The 21,864-nt window shown below is 31.8% G+C and overlaps 1 protein-coding gene across 1 annotated transcript in view; it reads left to right on the top strand.

The window, feature by feature from the left end:
- The window catches only part of DNAI4 (dynein axonemal intermediate chain 4), an 84,060-nt gene that overhangs the window by 28,569 nt on the left and 33,627 nt on the right, over nt 1–21,864 (top strand). The window contains 3 exon segments of the mRNA XM_016120843.2: nt 6,979–7,135; nt 9,483–9,622; nt 19,255–19,410. Coding sequence (XP_015976329.2) covers nt 6,979–7,135; nt 9,483–9,622; nt 19,255–19,410 — 453 coding nt within the window.

Below are 21,864 nucleotides of genomic sequence, written 5' to 3'. Positions count from 1 at the left end.
GAAAATAGCCAGGTCCAGATAATTTCACTGGTCAACTCTACCAATCATTTAAGGAAGAAACATTTTTATACAGTCTATTCCAGGAAATAGGTGGAGAAGGAACATTCACCTATATTACCCTAATACCAAAACCAAATAAAGACGTTATAAGAAAATTAGAGACCAATAACTCTCATGGAATATAGATGCAAAAATAAAAATTAAATAAATAAATAAATAAAAATACAAACTATCAAAAGATGCAGGAAAAGTATTTGATGAAATCTGATATCCTTTCATAATAAAAAAAAATACTTAAAAAACAAGGAATAGAAGGAACTTCCTTAACCTAATAAAGGTAATATATAAAAAGTCAAGGATACAAATTTATAGTTATAAAAGGAAATAGTCATGGGGATGTAATGTACTGGATGGTGACTATAGTTAATAATACTGTGTTGCATATTTAAGAGTAGCTAGGAGAGTGGAGTTCTCAGCACAAGAAAAAAATTAACTGTATAGTGACAAATGTTAACTGGACTTATTGTGGTCATTTTGTCATTGTTTTACAGTATATCCCAATATTGAATCATTACATTGTATACCTGAAACTAATATAATGTTATGTGGATTGTACTTCAAAAAAATACTAAGGCTCATATTATATTTAATGAAGAGAAGCTAAATACTTTCCTGCCAAGATTCAGAATAAGGAAAGGATGTCCTCTCTCACACTGCTATTCAGCATTGTATTGGAAGTCCTCTATAGTGTAACAAGAAAGAAAAATATAATTTATATATATGGGAAAGGAAGAAATAAAACTGTCTATATTTGCAGATGACATCATTGTTTTCGTAGAAAATGCTAAAGAATCTACAAAAACAAAAACTCCTGACACCGATAAGCTTATATCCTGTAATATTGCAAGATAATATATAAAAGTAATACTTTTCTATGTACCATCAGTGGACAACTGGAATTTGAAATTTTAAAAAACAATGTCATTTACAGTAAAACTAAAACAAATGTAAAAACCTAACAATATATGGACAATATCTATATGCAGAAAACTAAGAAACAGGGAAGAAAGCAAGAAAATGAATCTAAATAAATGAAAAGGTATTCCATGTTCATGCATTGGAAAATTTGATATTTTTTTAGATGTCATTTCTTCATAATTTAATGTATAGATTCAATCCAATCTCTATCAAAATCCCAGGAAGATTTTTTTTTGTGTGTATATATTTACACATACATATACACATGTATTAACTGATTCTATAATTTGTATAGAAAGGCAAAGGACCTAGAATAGCCAACACAACCCTGAAAAAAAAAATCGAAGGACTCCCTTGATTTCAAGAGTTGAGTGTAAACCTACCATGTCAAGACAGCGTATTAGTAAAACAATAAATACTGACCAATGGAACAGAATAGAGATCCCGAAATAAACACATAGCACTATAATCAACCGACCTTTAACAAAGACACAAAAGCAGTTTAATGGAGAAAAAAATTATCTTTTTAACAACTGTGATAGAACAACTGTACATCAAAATACAAAAAAAAAAAAAGAAAGAAAAAGAAAATGAACATAGACACAGACATTACACCTTACACAAAAATTAATGCCAAATGAGCCACAGACCTAAATGTAAAATGAAAAAGTATAAAATTTCTTAAAGAAAATATCAAAAAAAAATAATCTGTGTGATCTTAGATTGGTGATGAGATGTTTAGATATGACATGAAAAGCATAATCAATGCAAGAAAAAATAGATTGGACCTTATTAAAATTAAAATTTTTGCTCTGTGAGACATTGTTAAGTGAATGAAAAGGAAAGCCATACACTGGGAAAAAACATTAACAAATTACATGCATGATAAAGAACTTGTATCCAGAATATATAAAGAACTCTTAAAACTTAATATAAAAACAACCAACCAATTAAAAAAAGCACGAATGAATGGAATAGAAATGCCTCCAAAAAGATATACACATGGCAAATGATCATATGCAGATACTCAGCTTCATTTGTTTTTACACTTGATTTTAGACAAAAGGCCGAGAAGCAATACTTCATTTGTTTTTAGAGAAATGCAAATGAATAAGATACCACATAGTCATTAAAACAGCTAAAATAAAAAAAAACTGATGATACCAATTGCTGGCAAGTATATGAAGCAATAGCAACTCATGCAAATGACACAACAAATTTTAATGACAATTCAGCAGTTCCTTATAAAGCTAAATGGAGTATCACCATATAATACAGCAGCTCCACTCCTAAGTATTTATTCAACTGGTTTGAAAACTTATATCCACACAAAAACCTGCATTCAAATGTTTCTAGGCACTTAATCATAATCATGAAAATTGGAATCAATCAAGATGTCCTTTAATAGATGATTGGATAAGGGTACATACGCAGAACAAAGGGTACATCCACACAATACAAGAGTATTTAGCAATAAAAATAAATGAGCTATAAATCTATTCAACAACATAAATGAATCTTAAATGTTTATTGCTAAGTCAAATAAATCAGAAAAGACTAGTGTATAGCATTGCATAATTCCATTTATATCATATTCTAGAAAATGCAAAAGCATAAAAACAGAAAATAGATCAGTGGTTGCCAGGGACTTAGAGAGGGTAGGGGATTGAATCGGTGTAAAACAGTGGATTTTTTAGGATGGTGAAACTTTTCTGTATGATACTGTAGTGGTGGATACATGACACTATGCATTTATTAAATTTGTGGAATCTTATATCACAAAAAATAAACTTTAATATATCTACTCTAAAAAAATAGTACTATTAAGAGATTGAAGGATCCTTGAATGGAATACATGGTGACATCAGAATCTAACTACTTTTTTAAATATATGGCATCACCTTACTGAATAATGATGGTGGGATAGGGGGAATGATAAACCTAAATATTGTTGAAATTGCATAGAGACTGTAAGATTTCAACATGGAACTGCACACAAGTAGTGTACTCTAGTTAATAAATTCATTTTCCACGGAGGTATGGGTTAACAATTCTGGATTATTGTGCATGTATACTAGGATTGAATACATAAATAAATGGAGGGCAGCTGGTGGGAAGCAGATTTCACGTTGTTTGAGTGGAAGGTTTCAGACAAACGGGGGAGATTAGAATTGCACATGTGGTACTAGATGAGAACCAAGAATGCTACTATGAACTCATATTTTGCTTAATATAGATACGGATTAATATATGTATATTGATATAGATGCATACATGGGTTAGTATAGAAACAAGTATTTCCTAGCTCTGTCTGCTGAGAAGGCCTGGAAACAACATCCTAGTAACAATAGTATACCTGGGGCGCAGATCTTGGTTTCTGATACCATTTTCCAATAAAAGGAACCAGAGACTTTTGGAGAAATGACTGATTCTAGGGCTGTGCAGGAAATATGTAAGATGAATCAGAAAGTAAACAAATGCTAAGAAAAAACTACAATAAACAAAAAAAAAGTGATGGGGATATGTGAAAGAGACATAGTAGCCAACAGAAGGAGCTCCTAATGATCAAAGGTTGAACAATTTCAACAACGAAATAAATAATGTAATATAAGATTATAACCCAAGAATAAAGCAAACAATGAATACATACTGATATAAAGAAATGGTTAAATAAATAAATGGGGGAGAACAGATAAATGTCCTGTACAAAAGAATTTCAAATAATTTATATAGCTATTCTTCCCTTAAGAAGATAGAGCTTGACTCCCCATCTTGTTTAAGTGTAAGCTTTGCATATTGGCTTCCTTCTGAAAAGTACTGGATATAGGGAGGAGGGCGAGAATAACTTAAGTGCAAAGAAACCTGACAAACACTATCTCAGGTCAAGGTTAACATTATCAGTAGTAAGTCATGTTGGTAGCATGTGCCCTTGATATACGGTGATAATGACACTTTAGCTTTTTAGTCTTCCCAGAAATCCATAATCCCTCTCTACCATGATGAAACCAAATTGAAGAACATTCTACAAAATACACGACCAGTACTTCTTAAAACTCAAGGCCATCAAAAACAAGGGAAGTCTGAGAAGCTATCACAATCTAGGGAGGCTTAAGTAGATATGACTAAATGTAATGCATCTTGGATAAGATCCTGGAAAAGAAAAAGGACAGTTAAAAACTAACAAAATTGGGATAAAGTATGGTCTTTTGATAATAACAAAGTATCAATATTGGTTTATTGGTGTGATAAATGTATCATAGTAATGTTAACAATAGGAAAAACTGGATACAAGATATAGAGGAACTTTTTGTAATATTCTTGCAAATCTGTATATGTAAAACTATTCAAAAATAAAACGTTTATTAAATGTTTTTAAAAAATGTCTAGAGATGAGTCCCTAGACATTTAATATACTCTCCAAGTGATTCTGACGCATGCTAAAATTTGAGAACTATTGCTTTATTGTACAATCAAAAGGAGGCTTAGGGTTAGAAAAGTTTGTGGTTTTATTTCCAAGCTAGGGACCAAAAAGCATCTTACATACAGATTGTCTCTGGGAGGTATCAGAGAATAAATGAATAGGGAAAAAATACCTTTTTACATAAACTCATAAAGTATTTTGATTTGCATATAATCCATTTGTGAGGAGAGAGGTAAGAATAAAATGAGCCAGTCGTATTGTAATCATATCATATCAATTCTAGCCTAAGTAAGGGCCAAAGAAGGTTATCTACTGGGGTCTCTGAAGGTTGCCAAATAATGGCATCCCTTTTCCCACACAGTCAGAAATTAATTGAAAAGTATAGTAAGTGTGAATATGATAGATTGGAGCCAAAATATGACATTATGGATAAAGGCCAACTGTTTAATCTCCCAAATTTGATATACTTACCCACTCATTCATTAAAGTATCTAGACCAATTCAGGCCCACCCCAACCCTCTTAAAGGGGCATCATGAGTTAAGATGTGGAGAGGAACCAAGATTGTCATGCTAGAGCTCCTTCCTTCCAGAAGAACCATCATGAGTGGAAATGGTATGTTCTCTTCATCACTGGCAGAAGATGTGTTCTCTTCATCACCTTTGAGCAGGCGAGGCAGATTGATAAATTTGTAATGCTTTTCCAGGTGGACAGGGATATGTAGTCAAGATTTGGTTGTAAGGCTAGTTTAAAATTAGATGATCTAACCCATGAAGTAGCTTCTACAGGTACAGGGGGGAGTCTGAAACAATTTCTCAATATGTATTAAATTTAAGAATATTCAGACAATGGTCAATCCAGAGATCCAGGAAAAATTACTATTTGCCAACTTAGAGTTTGTTTATGAATGGTAGCTATTAAGTAGAAGATTGACTGGACTATTACTTTCCTCAACCACAATAGGTAACTGAGATGTTACTATATGTGATACAGCTAATGTAAGATCATTTGTTTTACAATTAGCATTCCTGTGCCACAGTGCTAGTTTGAAGTAGATATAGCTAAATCATAAGTGGAGATCTGTTGGTCTAAGTTAGGGATCGGGAACCTAAATTTCTAGTCATAAAATTGCCAGTTTGAGACTTCTCACTTAGCCTCTGTTTCTCATTTTCTTCATTGATAAAATGAATAGTTTGGACTAGATATACCTCAAATTGTGTTCATGTGACTAATTAATTTACTTATTCACTTATCCTATATTTACCTTAACCAAATTGACTTACCTAAATCATCTCTCCCTCATATTTTAAATTTATTGCAGACATAATAAAAATTAAAGAATATTTTTAAAAAGAGTAACGATTTAAAATTTTCCATTTCCTGAGGGAGGAGGGGGGAGGGAGATAGGGAGAAAATTTTAAATCATTTCTTCAATTAAAAAATTTTAAACATTAAATGAGAAAAATAAAGATAAAAAATAATAAAAAATAAAATTTCCATTTCCTGACCTTGTCCATATGCATTAGTATTTTACATTGTTATAACCATACTATAGGTTCTGTTCTGGATTGTTCTGTCACTTATTTTATCATAAATATATTTTAATAAGTTTTATTCGATTTAATTACTATTTAATATTTATAGATGAATATACTATAATTTATTTAACCATTCTAAATGCTGATGGTTAGTTTGTGGAATTAGTAACTTGTATTATTTTTTTTTAGCGTGTGTGGAAGAAAGTGTTTTTCTTAGGCTCTGGGCCTTCTTAGGACTGAGCTTCTGTCTGTAGAAAGTATATACCCTTAAGTCTTGTTTTCCTAAGCTATTCAAGCTTTACAGCTCCTAAAGCCTCATGGATCCCTGCTTCACATCCTATCTTTAACAGAAAACAGTGGACTCTGACTTATATATCTTGTTTTGTCTTATTATTACCCACACAACCAAGTTTAAACTCCCCCAGCCCTGAATGAAATTTTTCAAGGACCCAGATCAGACCTCTGACTAGCCTAAAGGCTGAGGCTAATCCTTTAATGTATTACTTGCATGGATATTGAGCTTATTTTATCCCTATGTTTAACCAGTACTTTCACGGGAGAATCTTTTTAGCTCTTGGTAAAGATGATTAGAGCAGGGCTATAATCTAAATCAGAGACAACTGATAAGAAGGCCAAACAAAGAATAAAAGGTGGTTGTAGATACAGACTAGAAATTAACTTAAGGGCTCAAAGGTTTATATACTATGTCCCCAAAATAGACTTGCCCAATTTCTTCTTGAGTAGTATCAAAAACCACCCCAGTGTCTCTGTTAATATTGTAGGACAGATATAATGAGATGCCCTTGGAGTTATGACTACAAGTATGAAACTGTGATAGGCTTGATAAATCAGGAACAGAGACTATTTATGAGTAATGGTATCATTTGGCTTCTGAGGGATTGAATAGACTACATCTCACAACATGGACTGTTCCTTGACCGTATAAAGCCACTTGCAATATATGACCTACTTTGATATCTTGGTGAAATGAAAATTTAAAATAGCTATTAGTAAATGATTTTTATTAAGTCATGTGCTTTAGATTTACTAGTTATAAGGACAACACCTGGAAAAACTGTAACTAAAGAAGACATGGAGAAGACTGTAGAGATAATACTCACAGAGACAGAAACACTAAGATTTTTAAACCTACCAACAGTCATGGTTTCGGTAGAATCTGAAGAAGCTGAGAAAGTAAGGTATGTATGGTTCAACTGTCTACATTGCTTCTGTAATTCAAATGCTGATTATTTTGTTTCTGTTCTTGAGGATTCCTGGATAAATGCTGTGGTGTATGTGCCTAGTGAAATTATATATAAAACTATATATGTGCTCTGTGAAATTATGTATAAATTATTTATGATTTATATACTTTTTCTAGAGGAAGAACCCATAAATTTACCATATTCTTTAAAAAGTAAGTGAAATACTAAGTTAAATAATAAAAGAAATAAAGGAAATTTCTAAGTCACAATATAGGTTTTAATGATCTTTATGCATATGTAAGTTGTTTTCAATTTAAAAGGAAAGGACTGAGATTTTAATATTCAGAACTTAAGGGAATATATGTTATGGGAATATAACTGACTTTGCTATATTAGAGTAGATTTTCCATTTCTCTATTAATGAATACAAATAGATTACTAGTTTTTGCCTCATGTATTTTGAACCTGTGTCACTAGGTACATATACATTAAGGATTGTTGTCTTTTTGATAGATTGACCCTTTATCATTATGTAATGCTGCTCTTTATTTCTGATTTTCTTGCTCTGAAGTTTAAAATTAATAAGGCTACTATAAATAGGTTATTAATATAGTTATTCGGATTATTTAGAATATGATGATAGTACTAAAAAAATACATTAAAATAATTTTTAGGGTATTATTCTTACCCAAATATAAAATGTTATAGAATTGTTTGCACTATAAAATGTATAACAATTAGGTCCTGAATAAAATACTTTTTAAAGCTCATAAGATGTAAAGGAAAGCTGCTAGGACCATAAAAATGAAATAGAAAAACAGCAAAGAGATAGATAAGTGATGAGAAATCAGAGAGGGAGAGATTCTAGAAGCAAATGTTATATTAGCTCATGGATATAGAGCCCATCAGTAAGCCTTGGGTCCCCCACAAATTGAGAAAGCTGACTTATATTTGGAAATACATTTAAAATGAATGTTAAAAAAAAATATGTTTATATAATTGTTGAAATTAAGAAGTAAACATTAACTTAGTTCTTGAAATTAAAAAGTAAACATTAAATTTAAACAAGACATAATTAAATAGAGATTTAATAAATTGAATCTGAATACTGTACAAACATAGATCTGGATAAATTATACAAAGTTTGGAGAGAAGAATGGGATATAAAGAACAAAAAAGTTTAAAAGGATATTGACAATAGAATAAAGGTCTAACATACACCTAGTTAGTTCCCAAAGGCAGAATAAAAAGAATGGAAGAGAGGTACTATTCAAAGTCCTCAGTGGGTAAAGACTTTCTCAAACTATTTAAAGACTCCATTCTACCAAAATAGGAATAAAAATAAAAAGAAATCTACAAAATAAAAATGAACTCAGTACATTGTACTGATACTTCAGAATATCAAGTATTAAAAGATTTTTAAAATGTAAGAAAAAAGGAGAACACATATCATCTACAGAGAAATGATTAAACTGACAGCATTATTAGAGATAAAGGTCACTTCATAATGATAAAAAGGTATACGAATTCTAGACTTGAAATTTCCTAATGAAATAATCTCCAAATATATGAAACAAATATTGGAAACTTGATAAAGATCCTATTAAAGTAAGATATTTAAACACACCTCTCTTAATTATTGATAAAGTAATTATCAACCAATAAAAATTAGTATAAATGTAGAAAATTTGAACAAAAATGTAATTTAATGGTTATACATAGAATAGTACATTCCACAGTTGGAGAACACACACACTTTTCAAGCACACATGGAACATTTATAAAAATCATCCACGCATAAGACCATGAAACAAAGTTTCAAAATTTCAAAGAAATGGTATCATACTAAATTCTCTAACCATAGTGGAATGAAGCTAAAAATTAATAACATAAATCTCCACTAAAACATAGACACACATTCACACACACATTTGGAAGTAAGTACATTCTTTAAATTCTTCATGAATTGAATAAGTCATAATGAAGATTTAAGAAATACTCAGAACTAAACAATTATGAAAATAATACATACTTATAATATGACACAAAAGTGAGTAGTACTTTGAGGAAAATTTATAGCTTTGAGTGTGAGTGTCTATATCAAAGTTTATAAAATCTGTGTAGAAATAATGCCAGCAGGGATATTGGGAGGTATAGTATAAAAAATCCTTTGGTGGTAGTTCAATGCAGTCTCTTCCTAAGGAATGTTTTTAACTTTCACTCTTCGGTGCAATCCACATTAAGGAAAGTAATTTTGAGGAAAGGCATAATATAAAAAGATGGTGTGTGTCTTAATAATTGATTTTTATTGATTAGTTGCATATATGTTATTTTTTCATAGCCAGAGGAACAAAAATTATGAGACCCTTTGTAGAAATAGATTAGGCAATGACTTATATGTGGAAAGGATGATGCAGACTATTAATGGAGCACCAAAGAATAAAGACGTTCAGTGTGACAAAATCATGAAGGAAGACAAAGGTAATTTATGTTCTGCTTGATAAACTACCATGTTTAATTAATATACATTTTGAGTCTGTAAATTAGTAAATGTTGAAATATATAAAACAAAAATAGAAATAATTTAGCGACATCACAACAGTAGCCGGATACTATGATCTACAGCTTTCAGAATTTGACTGGTAAGTTAACAAGTAATAAATACAGATATAGGAGATTTGAATAATGTAATTATCAATCTCAATTTTTATATGGACTATATCACAGAACTTTGTACTCTTCAAATGTTAAGAAACATTTATAGAAACTAACAGTTTATGTTACAAAGAATATCAACGGTAAGTAATAACATTTAAAATATTCCAGACACTATTCTAGGCCTTTCACATATATTAACTGATTTAGTTCTCACAACATCTTTATGAGGTAGGTACTATTATATCCCCCCATATTATAGAGGAAGAAATAGACAAAGAGAAGTTAGCTAATTTGCCCAAGGTCACTCAGCTGGTATTGCAGACAATGATACCCCTAGACAGTCTAGTTCTTAACTACTACACTTACTATCTTTCAATGTTTATAAATTAACAATCCTGAGAACACTGCGTAGTCAAAAATCTGTGAAGTGTGTCCAAAGAGGTAATTAAAAGAAAGGTTATAATCTTAATGGCCTTTGTTACCTAGCAAAACTATAAAGTAATTATTTAAAAAGATTAAAATAGACAAACTTCTAAGCAAGTGCTAAAGAAAAGGGCAACTTATTAGCAAAAAAGCTTCATGGCATCTTTACTTGTTCTTGACCCATTCCCCTTCTCAGTGTGGTGGTGGTCTTAAAGATAGCAGCCTGCCTTCCCAGTAGGAGACCCTGGCCCCTGGTTCTAGAGGGAGGAGAGCAGACCTTATTTATTCTCAAGGAATTTGATATTTCTGTTTTACTCTGTCTGGGGGCTACCTGAAGGACCGACACAAGGGACTTGTCTTTTTTTTTTCCCCCCCTGACTCATAATTCTCAGGTGGCAAAGCAACTGTGCATATCATATTCTTCAAAAGTGTTGTGAGGCAAGAGAATACAATTGAGTCAACAAGAGACACTGAAAGCCTGGGAGAAAAAGCTGGGAAGAGAGTTTCTTTGGGAAATTAAGGTATTGAAAACTGCTTGCATATACAGGGGAATTTAGGAAGTCATGTGCATGCCTAGAACAGGATGCGTGCTCAGAAAAGACTTAAAATATCCCAAACTACTTCTGACTGATCTCTGGGCTCAGTATAAGCAGGAAGTAAAGGCTAAGGCATGGTTTTAAACAACCTGGCTTAGCACTCAAGAAAGACCCCAGTAGAGACCCAATCTGCAATCTTTTTCTCTTTTCTTTTTTTTTTTCCTCTCTTTTTTTTTATTTGAGGAGTGGAAGAATACAGATGTTCAAGGAAATCTCCATCAGGACACTAGCTGACCAAAAGCTAAAACCCAACACTTCTAAGATGAACATAACAGAGAATACAGACTATAACAGTAGTTTTGAAATAGCACAACAAATCTTGAGGAAAGAAAGTATCAAATTTCTAGAGTTAAAAAATTGTCATATCATATCATATATCCAGGATGAAAAAAAACAAGAAAGTATGGCCCATTTAAAGAAGAAATTAACAGAAAATCTGCCTGAGGAAGTACAGACATTGGACTTACTAGACAAAGACTTTAGATCAATTGTGTTAAATATGTTCATAACACTAAAGAACACTACGGACAAAAATCTAAAGTAAACCAGTAGAATGCTATAAAAAAATAAAAAATAATCAATAAAAAGATAGAAATTATGAAAAGGAACCAAACAGAAATTCTGGAGATTAATAGTATAATAACTGAAATGGAAAAACTCACCAGAGTTTTCAAAAGCAGATTTGAGTGGGTAGAAGAAAGAATCAGCAGTTTTTAAAGATAAGTCAACTGAAATGATCTAGTCTAAGGAGCAGAAGGAAAAAAAAATGAAGAAACATGAACAGAGCCTGAAGGACTTGTCAGACTCCATCAACCAGACCAACATATACAAAATGGGAATTTCAGAAAGAGGGAAGAACAGATAAAGGGGCACAAAGAATATTTGAAGAAATGATGGCCAAAAACTTCCTAGATTTGATAAAAGACATAAACCTGAACATCCAAGAAGCTCAACAAGCTCTGAGTATAATAAACACAAAGATATCCACACATTTTGAAACACATCCTCAAACTGTTGAAAGACAGAGAGTTTTTAGAGCAGCTAAAAAAAAAGGTGATTCTTCGTGTACAAGAGATCTTTGATAAGATTCCACCAAATTTCCCAGCAAAAACCTTGCAGGCCAGAAGTCAGTGGGATGACATATTTAAAGCACTAAAAGAAAGAAACTGTCAACTACTAATTCGGTGTCTTTCAAATAATCCTCATAAAGGAGAAATTAAATTGAATAACAAAATTAAACATATTCTCATGAAGGAGAAATGGAGACATTCTCAGATAAACAAAGGCAAGGGAATTTAGCATAGTGGAACTGCCTTACAAGACATCCTAAAGGGAGTCCTTCAGGCAGAAATGAAAGAAACACTAGATTCAGAAACACGAAGATATAAAGAATACTCGTAAAGGTAACTACATGAGTAAATACAAAAGGCAGTATTGTAATTGTGGTTTATAAGTCCAATTTTTTTGCAATATGATTTAAAATGCATAAAACAATTATAATTCTGTGCTAATGGGTATACAATGTATAAAGATGTAATTTGTGACATCAACATATGGTGGGTGGGATAGAAGTATATTGGAGCAGTTTTGTATGCTAATGAAGTAAGATAGTATTATTTCAAAATAGATCGTTAAAATATAAGAAATTAATTGTGATCCTCAAGGCAACCACACACACAAAAAAAAACTTTAAAATTACAGAAAAGATGAGAAAGGCATTAAAAAAGTACACTATAAAAAAGGTCAGTTAAACACCAAAACGACAGTAATAGAGAAAGTGAAGAACAACAAAGATATGACATAAAGAAGATAAATAGAAAAATGGCATAAGTCCTTTCTGAACAGTAATTACTTTAACTAAATGGATTAAACTCTCCAATTAAAAAGCAGACATTGACAGGATGGTTAAAACATCTAAACATGATCCAACTATATGCTGTCTAACAGACTCACTTTAGTTTCAAAGACACAAATTATGTTAAAAGTGAAAGGAAGTAAGTAGTAACCAAAGAAAGCTGAAACGGCTTTACTAATATCAGACAAAATAGACTTTAGATAAAATTGTTACAAGAGACCAAGAACATTATATATTGCTAAAAAGTTTCAATCCATAAAGAAGATATAACAATTACAGATATATATGCACTTAACAAGAGAGCTCCAAAATATATGAAGCAAATACTGACAAAAGTGAAGGGAGAAATAGTTCTACAATAAGAGTTAAGACTTCAATACCTCACTTTCAATAATGGACAGAACAATTAGATTATCAACAAGAAAATAAAGGACTCGAATAACAGTATAAACTAGATATAATCTTCCGTACTAAAACAGCAGAATAGACTTTTTTCTTCTATATTTCACATGGTAAACTCTCTGGGATACACCATTATGTTAGGCCACAAAACAAGAATTAATAAAATTTTAAATATTGAAATCTTCCAAAGAATCTTTTCTGACCACAATATAATGAAACTAAAAATCTATAACAGAAGGAAAACTGGAAAATATACAAATATGTAGAAATTAAACAACACCCTTTTAAACTACCAGTGAGTCAAAGAAAGCACAAGGGAAATTAGAAAATACCTTGAGATGAATAAAATGAAAATATAGCAAACTTATGGGCTATAGTGAAGTAGTGCTTAGAGGAAAATTTATAGCTACAGATAAATTAAAAAAGAAGGATCTCAAATCGTAACTTAACTTTACACCTTAAAGAACTAGGAAAAGAATATAAAAATAAAACAAAAGCTAATAGATGGAAGAGAATAATAAAGATTAGAGTGGAGGCAAGCAAAATGAGAATAAACAAAAGAGAAAATTGATAGAATCAAAAGTTGGTACTTTGAAAAGATAAATAGAATTTACGAAACTTCAGATCAACTAAGAAAAAATAAGATAGAAGCTTCAAATTACTAAGATGAGAAATGGAAGTGGGGACAGTACTACTATCTTTGCAGAAATAAAATGGATTATAAAGGAATACTGTGAACAATTGTATGTCAGTAAATTCTATAACTAAATGAAATAGACAAATTCCTAGAAGCACACAAATTGTGAAAACTGACTCAAGAAGAAATATAAAATCTAAACATGTATAACACGAGACTGAAGTAGTAATCAAAACCTTTCAATAAAGATCCGAAGACCAAATGGTTTCACTGGTGAATTCCACCAATCATGTGAAGAATTAACACCACCAATCCTTAAAAAAAATCTTCCAAAAAATAGAAGAGAATACTTTCAACCTTTTGAGCCTAACATTACCTTGATACCAAAGCCAGATAAAGACATAACAAGAAAACTACATACCAATATTACCTATGAATGTGGATGTAAAATCCTTCAACAAAATACTAGTAAACTGAACCAGCTGCCTAAGAAATGGATTATAATACTATACATCAAGTGAGATTTACCCCAGTGATGAAAGGGTGATTCAACATACATAAATCAATCAATGTAATACACATTAATAGAACGAAAGACCCCACATGTTATCTCAATTGATATGGGAAAATCATCTGACAAAAAATCCAACATAGTCTCCTGATAAAAAAAACACTCAGCAAACTAGGAATAGAAGGAAATTTCCTCAACTTGACAAAAGGCATTCATGAAAAACCCACAGCTAGCATTATACGCAATGATGAAAATCTGAACACTCGTCGCATAAAATCAGGAACAAAACGAGGATGCCTGATTTCTTGACTGCACTAGAAGTTGCAGGCCAAACAATTGGGCAAGGAAAAGAAATAAAAAGCATGAAATTGGAAAGGAAGAAATAAAACCATCTCTATTCACAGATGATATGATCTTTTCGGAATTTTTTAAAATTTATTTTTCAATTACAGTCGGCATAGTATTAGTTTCATGTGTACAATATAGTGATTAAATATTCATATAACTTACAGAATGATCATCCTAATAAGTCTAGTACCCACAGATGACATGATCTTAAGTATAGAAAATCCTAAGGAATCCATACAATAACTATTGGTGCTAATAAATACAGTAAAGTTGTAGACTACAAAATCAATACACAAAATTCGGTTGTATTTCTATACACTACCAATGAACAATCCACAAAGTAAATTTTAAAAAATTGCATTTGTAACAGCAGACAAAATAATAAAATACCTAGGAATGAATTTAACCAAGAAAGTGAAAGACTCTACAATGGTAACTATGAAACATTATGAACTTCAAAAGAGTTTCACTGTTTTGTTTTGTTTTTTTTTTCTCTCCCCTTAGGTGGGGCAGGATGGCTTAAGTGTGCTGGTGCTAGGTATTTTCCTTCCCTCAGGTCATTTAGGCCCTTAATAATACCCTAGTAGGTTTCTTCTGGTTATCTAGTTTCCCCCGAGGGCACACCTGGTTAAGAAGATAAGAGTGCTCTGATGTATTTCAAAATGGTTCATTTTCCTCTTCCTTGGCTGGAACCATGAGATTTTTTTTTTTTTTCCCTATCACTTACTGTAGGAATCTGGTCACATTCCTGGAGATAAAGCTCACAAAATATGGGGCTTCCCTATGACTGGATCACTCTGGAGTTCTCTCAGACCTGTCTACACTGAACCTCCAGCAACTCATCATACAATTCAGGTTTTCCTACCCTAGCGTTGATTCCCACAGTAGTTTCCACTCCTGAATCTCTGCTCCACTAAGCCACAATTCCCTATATTTGCTGGCCTGTTCATCTCTTCAGTCTTGAGGGCAGCGGTTTGCCCTGTGTCAGTACCTCTCTTTCAGACCCAAGATGAGTTGTTAATTTTTCAGTCTGTTCAGCTTTTCACAGAATGGCGATTTCCAAGCCTCTTAACTGTGAAACTAGAAACTGCAAGTCTCATTTTCTTAACCTGAGGCTAGAATGCTCAAGTGAATCCGCCAGATTCTTCTTTGTATATAGCTTGCCTTTACCATTCTTAACATTGTTCCTTTCAATAGGCCGCCTTAGATAAGGTGAGGAAACTCATTACCCTGCACAGACATGTTCTGTTAGACCCTACTCCTGAGAGCTGCAGAGAAGCCATGATGGATAAAAAATACAGAGCAGGCCACTCACCGTGACCATGTTTTCACTGGACATTCGGTGCCTAGCTTGTCAGTTGCCCTCGGTGGGTTAAACTCTATATTTCCAAGGATTTATTTATGGTCTTATTCTATATTTTCCTTGTAAGTGGCTCATGTAAACTCAGAGAAGCTGAAGTCGGACTGTGGACCAGACTATGATTATCTTCTGGGAATTCTAATCCAATAGTGGTGATTTTGTTTTCTTCTTATCCATCTGTGGTAGTGTTTGCTATTCCATTTTTCAAAACTAGACAATATGTCGTAAAGGTATACATATATCCGAGAGTCTTACATAGGGTTCTCTAAGAAGAAGCCTCTGAGAAAAGGACTTGGGTGCACATAATTTAATTTGGAGGTGGTCCTAAGAAACATTGGTAAAGGAGAAAGCAAGTGTGACAAGAAAGGGTAGGCAGCCAACAAAGTTTATATTATTTTTCAAATTACCTCTCCTAGAGAACCCCGGAAGCCAGAGTTATCTTACCATGCTCCAACTTTCTAAATTATTGTTTGAGGGTGGATAGGCTTGTGAGTTCCTCGGCACTTCTGGCCTAATTTATGGACATCCAAGGGGCCTTGGTAGCCAAAGATGACCCCAAACAAAGAAATGCTGGTGCTACCAGTTGGATATTGGCCAGTAAGAGGTAACACAGAGTAGATATGGGCAGAACAACAACAGCATCTGCCGCAAGAGAAAGACTTTTAAAACAGCAAGGGAATGATCAATCCAAAAGTTAGGAAAAGCGGGTACTTCTATTGGAGGTAGCTAGGAGAAAGAGGACTATGATAAGAGAGTGTCCAGGGGGCCTCTAAGCACCTGGGGATGTTCAATTTTTTTATTCTGGCTGGTAAGTACATAGTATTATTTTTTTTGTACTACACATGTATGTGCTATATACTCTTCAGTGAATGGTATAAATTTCACAATAAAAATTTTATTAAAGCAATAACATAGTTTATCTAAAGAATTTAGATACAGATCAAGTAAATATTAAGGTTTTATGGATCAATGAAAATCACGCATCTTCCTTGACTAATTTTGTATGAAACTGAAAGAGATTGAAGAGTTACAGAGATGGAAATCAAAATATGACCTTTATTACTGAAAAAGGTAATTGAAAAATGTAGCCTTAAATCTGCAGCTAGGTCTTACCAACAGTAGTTGGCACAGATAGACAAGCACAGATTCCTGTAGGAGTGAGAGCAGACTTGGGTGCATGCTTTCTGCAAGTGAGCAGACCTAACAAAAGAAGCCAGAAGTGGCTGAACTGCAATTCCTTCAAAACTCTCTTGTGATATTAGTCACTTTTCTTTCCCTGGTGATGAGTGAGTGAAGGACATAGAGAGACCAGAAGTGTTAATTTAGCTGAAATTCCCTCTGTAAAACATTCATAAGAAGTGAGGAAAAATTTTCTCATTTAACAGTATGCATATAGTAATTTATGATAAAAGTGGAATTTCAAATTAATGGATAATTCAATAAATGTATTAATGTTCCTGGCTAACTTTTGAAAATACAGTGAAATCCTACAGTGTTGTAGATTTCATAAAACCAGTTTGTTTTCAATATATATGATACAACAATAAAAAGTCTTTTATAAAAGTGTGTATAACATGAGCTCATTTTATTTAAAATATACATATGCATACAAATACATATATGTGTGAATATGGAAGTACCTACACCAAAATATTAGCAGTCATTATCTCTGGGTGATGGAAGTACAAGTCATTTACCTTTTTTTGTTTGTTTGTTTATAGAGATTACGTCTTATTACTCAGCTAAAGAGTAAAATTATTTTTCTGTAAGTGTTATGTAGTCAGTTGCTACACTCTTACAGTCTGAATTAAACTGATAGAAACAATGTTTTAAAACTTATTTCGCATATCTTAGACCCAAAAATGCTCAAAACACAGGTATAGATGTGCATACTTTTTCTGATACTAGTTAAAATAGCTTTCTTTAATAGTATATAACAGTACAAAATTGGGAGGTTGCAATCATTATTTATTCCATCTTATACATGATATATGGCACGTGGTTTGAGATTGTCTATTTTTTAGATTTATTCAAATAAACAAATATAACAGTGGTGATGAAGTGAAATTACCAATGTTATTTGTTATCTTCAAAGAAGAAAATTTGAAATCACCCTAACATTTTAGTTTCCTTATTTATAAAGTGCATTTATTTATGTAGCAAGTATTTTATTAGTGCCATGTAACAATATATTCCTATATGCCCAACTTACTAAACTTTCAGTTAAAGGAAGAAAAAGAAGTTTAGGTAATTTAATATTCAAAGACATAATTTCTTTCTATGGTCTTTAACTTCATGAACATGGAAATTATATTCTTTTTAATTCAGCAAAATATACTAGGTATTTATTCTGTGTAACTTTACTAGATAATATTAAATTCAATAAGAGAAATATTATGAAATGTGAGTTAACATTCCTATTAATTGAAACCCTTGTTAAACATTAGAGATCCTTCATTTTACATTATGAAAATAAAGTTCTAACAATGAAGTAGTTGCATTTATTAGATCCAGATGCTGCTTTTATTTTCAAGGAAAAGAATACTTTCTTAAATGACTGTACTATAATTGAAATAAAGTAAGTTTAGCTCGTAAGAATATATTTTCATGTGGTCATTGATAAAATAATTGCTATGTAAGCCATTTATTGTTACATCAGCAATGAAGGGGGCGGGAAATTTTTTTTTAATTTGGAGATAAATACATTTATTCAATTTTTGATTGGAGACCATTGTTATATTTGCTCATTTTAAAGAGAAGTTAATAATAATACTGCTCTACCAATTTTTTGAGAACAGAGTCTATCATTTTCCCAACTTATGTATGATCTTTTCACAAGTATATAGAAAATGTTTCTTAATAAAAATAGAATTAGATAATTATAAATAAAAAGTTTTATAGAATGTAACATGTTATATGTTAACCATAAGTGAAGTAACATTAAAATCTTGTTATAACACAGTTGTCTGGGTCCAAATCAAGGAAGCCCTATATTGACAGACTGATTAGATAGTTCATGCTGCAGTAGAGGTGAAGAAGGTATGAGGATTAGAAAGGAAAATAAAAAGTGAGAATAGTTTGGAGTTATCACTAAAACATTAAGGTGTTTGTAGATACTGAAAGTGTGATGGCTAACGATTTTTTAAGGTGGCTTCATGATTTTTTTTTTCATTTTTATCTGCTTCTGCCATTGTTGTAAAACAGGACTTTTTTTTTTCTAGGCAGTAGATATTCTTATCTTAGATTTTGTTATAATTAGTTATGTATAACCTAAATATTAGAATTTGCTATAAAGTAACCTTTACTTTTCTGTCTCTATTTAGGCATAATGGCTACTACTTGGGATTTGTATGATTCTTTTAATGCTCTGGAACTTTCATCTTTACCAGTAAGACAATCTATAATTAGTTCAAGTAGTAAAGCAAATGTCCCTTCTAAAGATCGGGACCAAAGAAGGCCAGGAAGTACTACAGACAAAAGTAAAATTTCATTTATTTCATTTTTTTTTTTTGAATGAAGTTTTCTGTATCTTGTTTTGTACTTTGTCTCATTTTGGAATACTAACTTCATAAATTGAATTAGAAAGTTTTCCTTCCCTCTCTATTTTCTGGAAGAGAATATGCAGAATTCATGTTAATTCTTTAAATGTCTGGTAGAATTCTCCAGCAAAATCATCTGTGCCTGGAGATTTTTTTTCACAAAGGGGTAGTTTTTACAATTACAAATTCAATTTCCTTAAATTTTAAAATGTGTTGAATAGGTTGTAGTTTGTATATTTAGAGTAATTGTTTAATTTTACGTAAGTTGTCAAGTTTATGTATGCAAAGTTGTTTGGCGTATTCCTTTATTTTCCTTTTGATATCCACAGGATTTGTATTATTTCCTGTTTCATTCCTGAATTTGGTATTTAGTGTCCTTTCTCTTTTTGTTTTTGTCTGTTTTACTGGAGCTTTATTAATTTTATTGATCTTCTCAAAGAACCAGATGTCTATTTCACTGAACTTTTTCTAGTTTTCTGTTTCCAATTTTATTGATTTTTCTTCATATCTTTCCTATTTCCTTACTTCTGATAGCTTTCAGTTTATTTTGCTTTTCATTTTTAGGTTGTTGAATCAGGAGCTTATATTATTGATTTGAAACTTCCGCCTTTTTCAAATATACAGTTAGTGCTATAAAATTTTCTCTCAGCGCTGTTTTAGCTGTGTCTCCAAAATTTTAATATGTTGTGTTTTTATTTTCATGAAATTAAATATATTTTTAACACTTCCTCTTTGACACATAGATTATTTAGAGGTGTATTTTATAAATCCTAAGTGTTTTAAAGTTCTGTTATCTTTTCATCAGTGATTTCCAGTTTGATTCTATTGTAATTGGAAAACACACTATGATTTTTCTTCTTTTAAATGTGTTAAGGTTTGTTTTATAGTCCAGGATATGGTGTATCATGGTATACATTCCAAGGGCACTTGAACAAAGATGTGTTTGGCTGCCATTGGATGGAGTGCTATATAAAAGTCAAATCAGATGTTTTTGGTTGGTAGTGTTCTTGAGTTCTTTTATATCCTGAGTGATTTCTGTCATTATTAGAACAAATTTTGGATTTGTCTGTTTCTCCTTTCAGTTCTATCAGTCTTTTAAAATTAAAAAAAAAAAATCTTTTATTTAATTACAGTTGACATTTAATATTATCTTAGTTTAAACTATACAGCATAGGGTTAGACATTCATATAACTTATGAAGGAATTTTCCCGATAAGTCTAGTACCCACCTGGTACCAGACATAGCTATTATAATATTACTGACTATATTCCCTATGCTGTACTTTATATCCCTGTGACAATTTTGTAATTGCCGCGTTGTACTTTTCAATCCCTTCACTTTTTACACCCAGCTCTCTAACCCCACTCCCATCTGGCAGATACAGTTTATTCTTTGTATCTATGAGTTTGTTTCTGTTCTGATTGTCTTCTTCTGCCTTTTTTTGTCTGACTTGTTTCACTTAGCATGCTATCCTCTAGGTCCATTTATGTTGTTGCATATGATAAGATTTCATTCTTTTTTATGGCCAAGTAATATTCCATTGTGTATGTGTGTGTATGTGTGTGTGTGTATATCTATATATACACAGCACACCTTCATTATCTAATTATCTACCAATGAACATTTAGGTTGCTTCCATAGCTTAGCTATTATATATGAAATGTCTTTATCTCTTGTTATAGCCTTTGTTTTAACGTCTATTTTATCTGATATAAGTATTGGTACTCCAGCTTTTTTTTTCACTTCCATTTGCATGAAATATCTTTCTCTGTATTTTACTTTCAGTCTGTATGTATTCTGATTTGAAGTGGGTCTCTCGAAGACACTATATGTGTGGGTCTTTTTTCTTATCCATTCAGCTACAGCTTGTCTTTTGATTGGAGCATTTAACCCATTTATATTAAAATGACTTTTGATAGATGTTTAGTTATTGCCTTATTGTTATTTATATTTATGTACTTACCCCTCCCTTTCTTATTAAAGAAGTCCCTTTAATATATCTTGTAATACCGGTTTGATGGCAATGAACTCCTTTAGTTTTTTCTTGTATGGAAAGCTCTTTTATCTGTCTTTCAATTCTAAATGACAATTGTGCTGGGTTGAGTAATCTTGATTGTAGATCCTTACTTTTCATCACTTTGAATATTTTGTGCCAAGACCTTCTGGCCTGCATAATTTCTGTTGAGAAATCAGGGGGCAGTCTCTTCTGGGAGCTTTCTTGTAGGTAAATAACTACTCTTTTCTTGCTACTTTAAAGATCTTCTCTTTTTGTCTTTAACCTTTGGCATTTTAATTATGATGTGTCTTGGTGTGGGCATCTTTGGGTTCATCTTATTTGGGACTCTCTGAATTTTCTGGTTAATCATACTGTTGATTCTATCTAATTTTGTCTT

Source organism: Rousettus aegyptiacus, unplaced genomic scaffold, assembly GCF_014176215.1.
Source record: "Rousettus aegyptiacus isolate mRouAeg1 unplaced genomic scaffold, mRouAeg1.p scaffold_m13_p_1, whole genome shotgun sequence".
NCBI lineage: Eukaryota > Metazoa > Chordata > Mammalia > Chiroptera > Pteropodidae > Rousettus > Rousettus aegyptiacus.
Note: the sequence above shows the minus strand (reverse complement) of the source record. Positions and strands in the feature narration are given on the sequence as shown.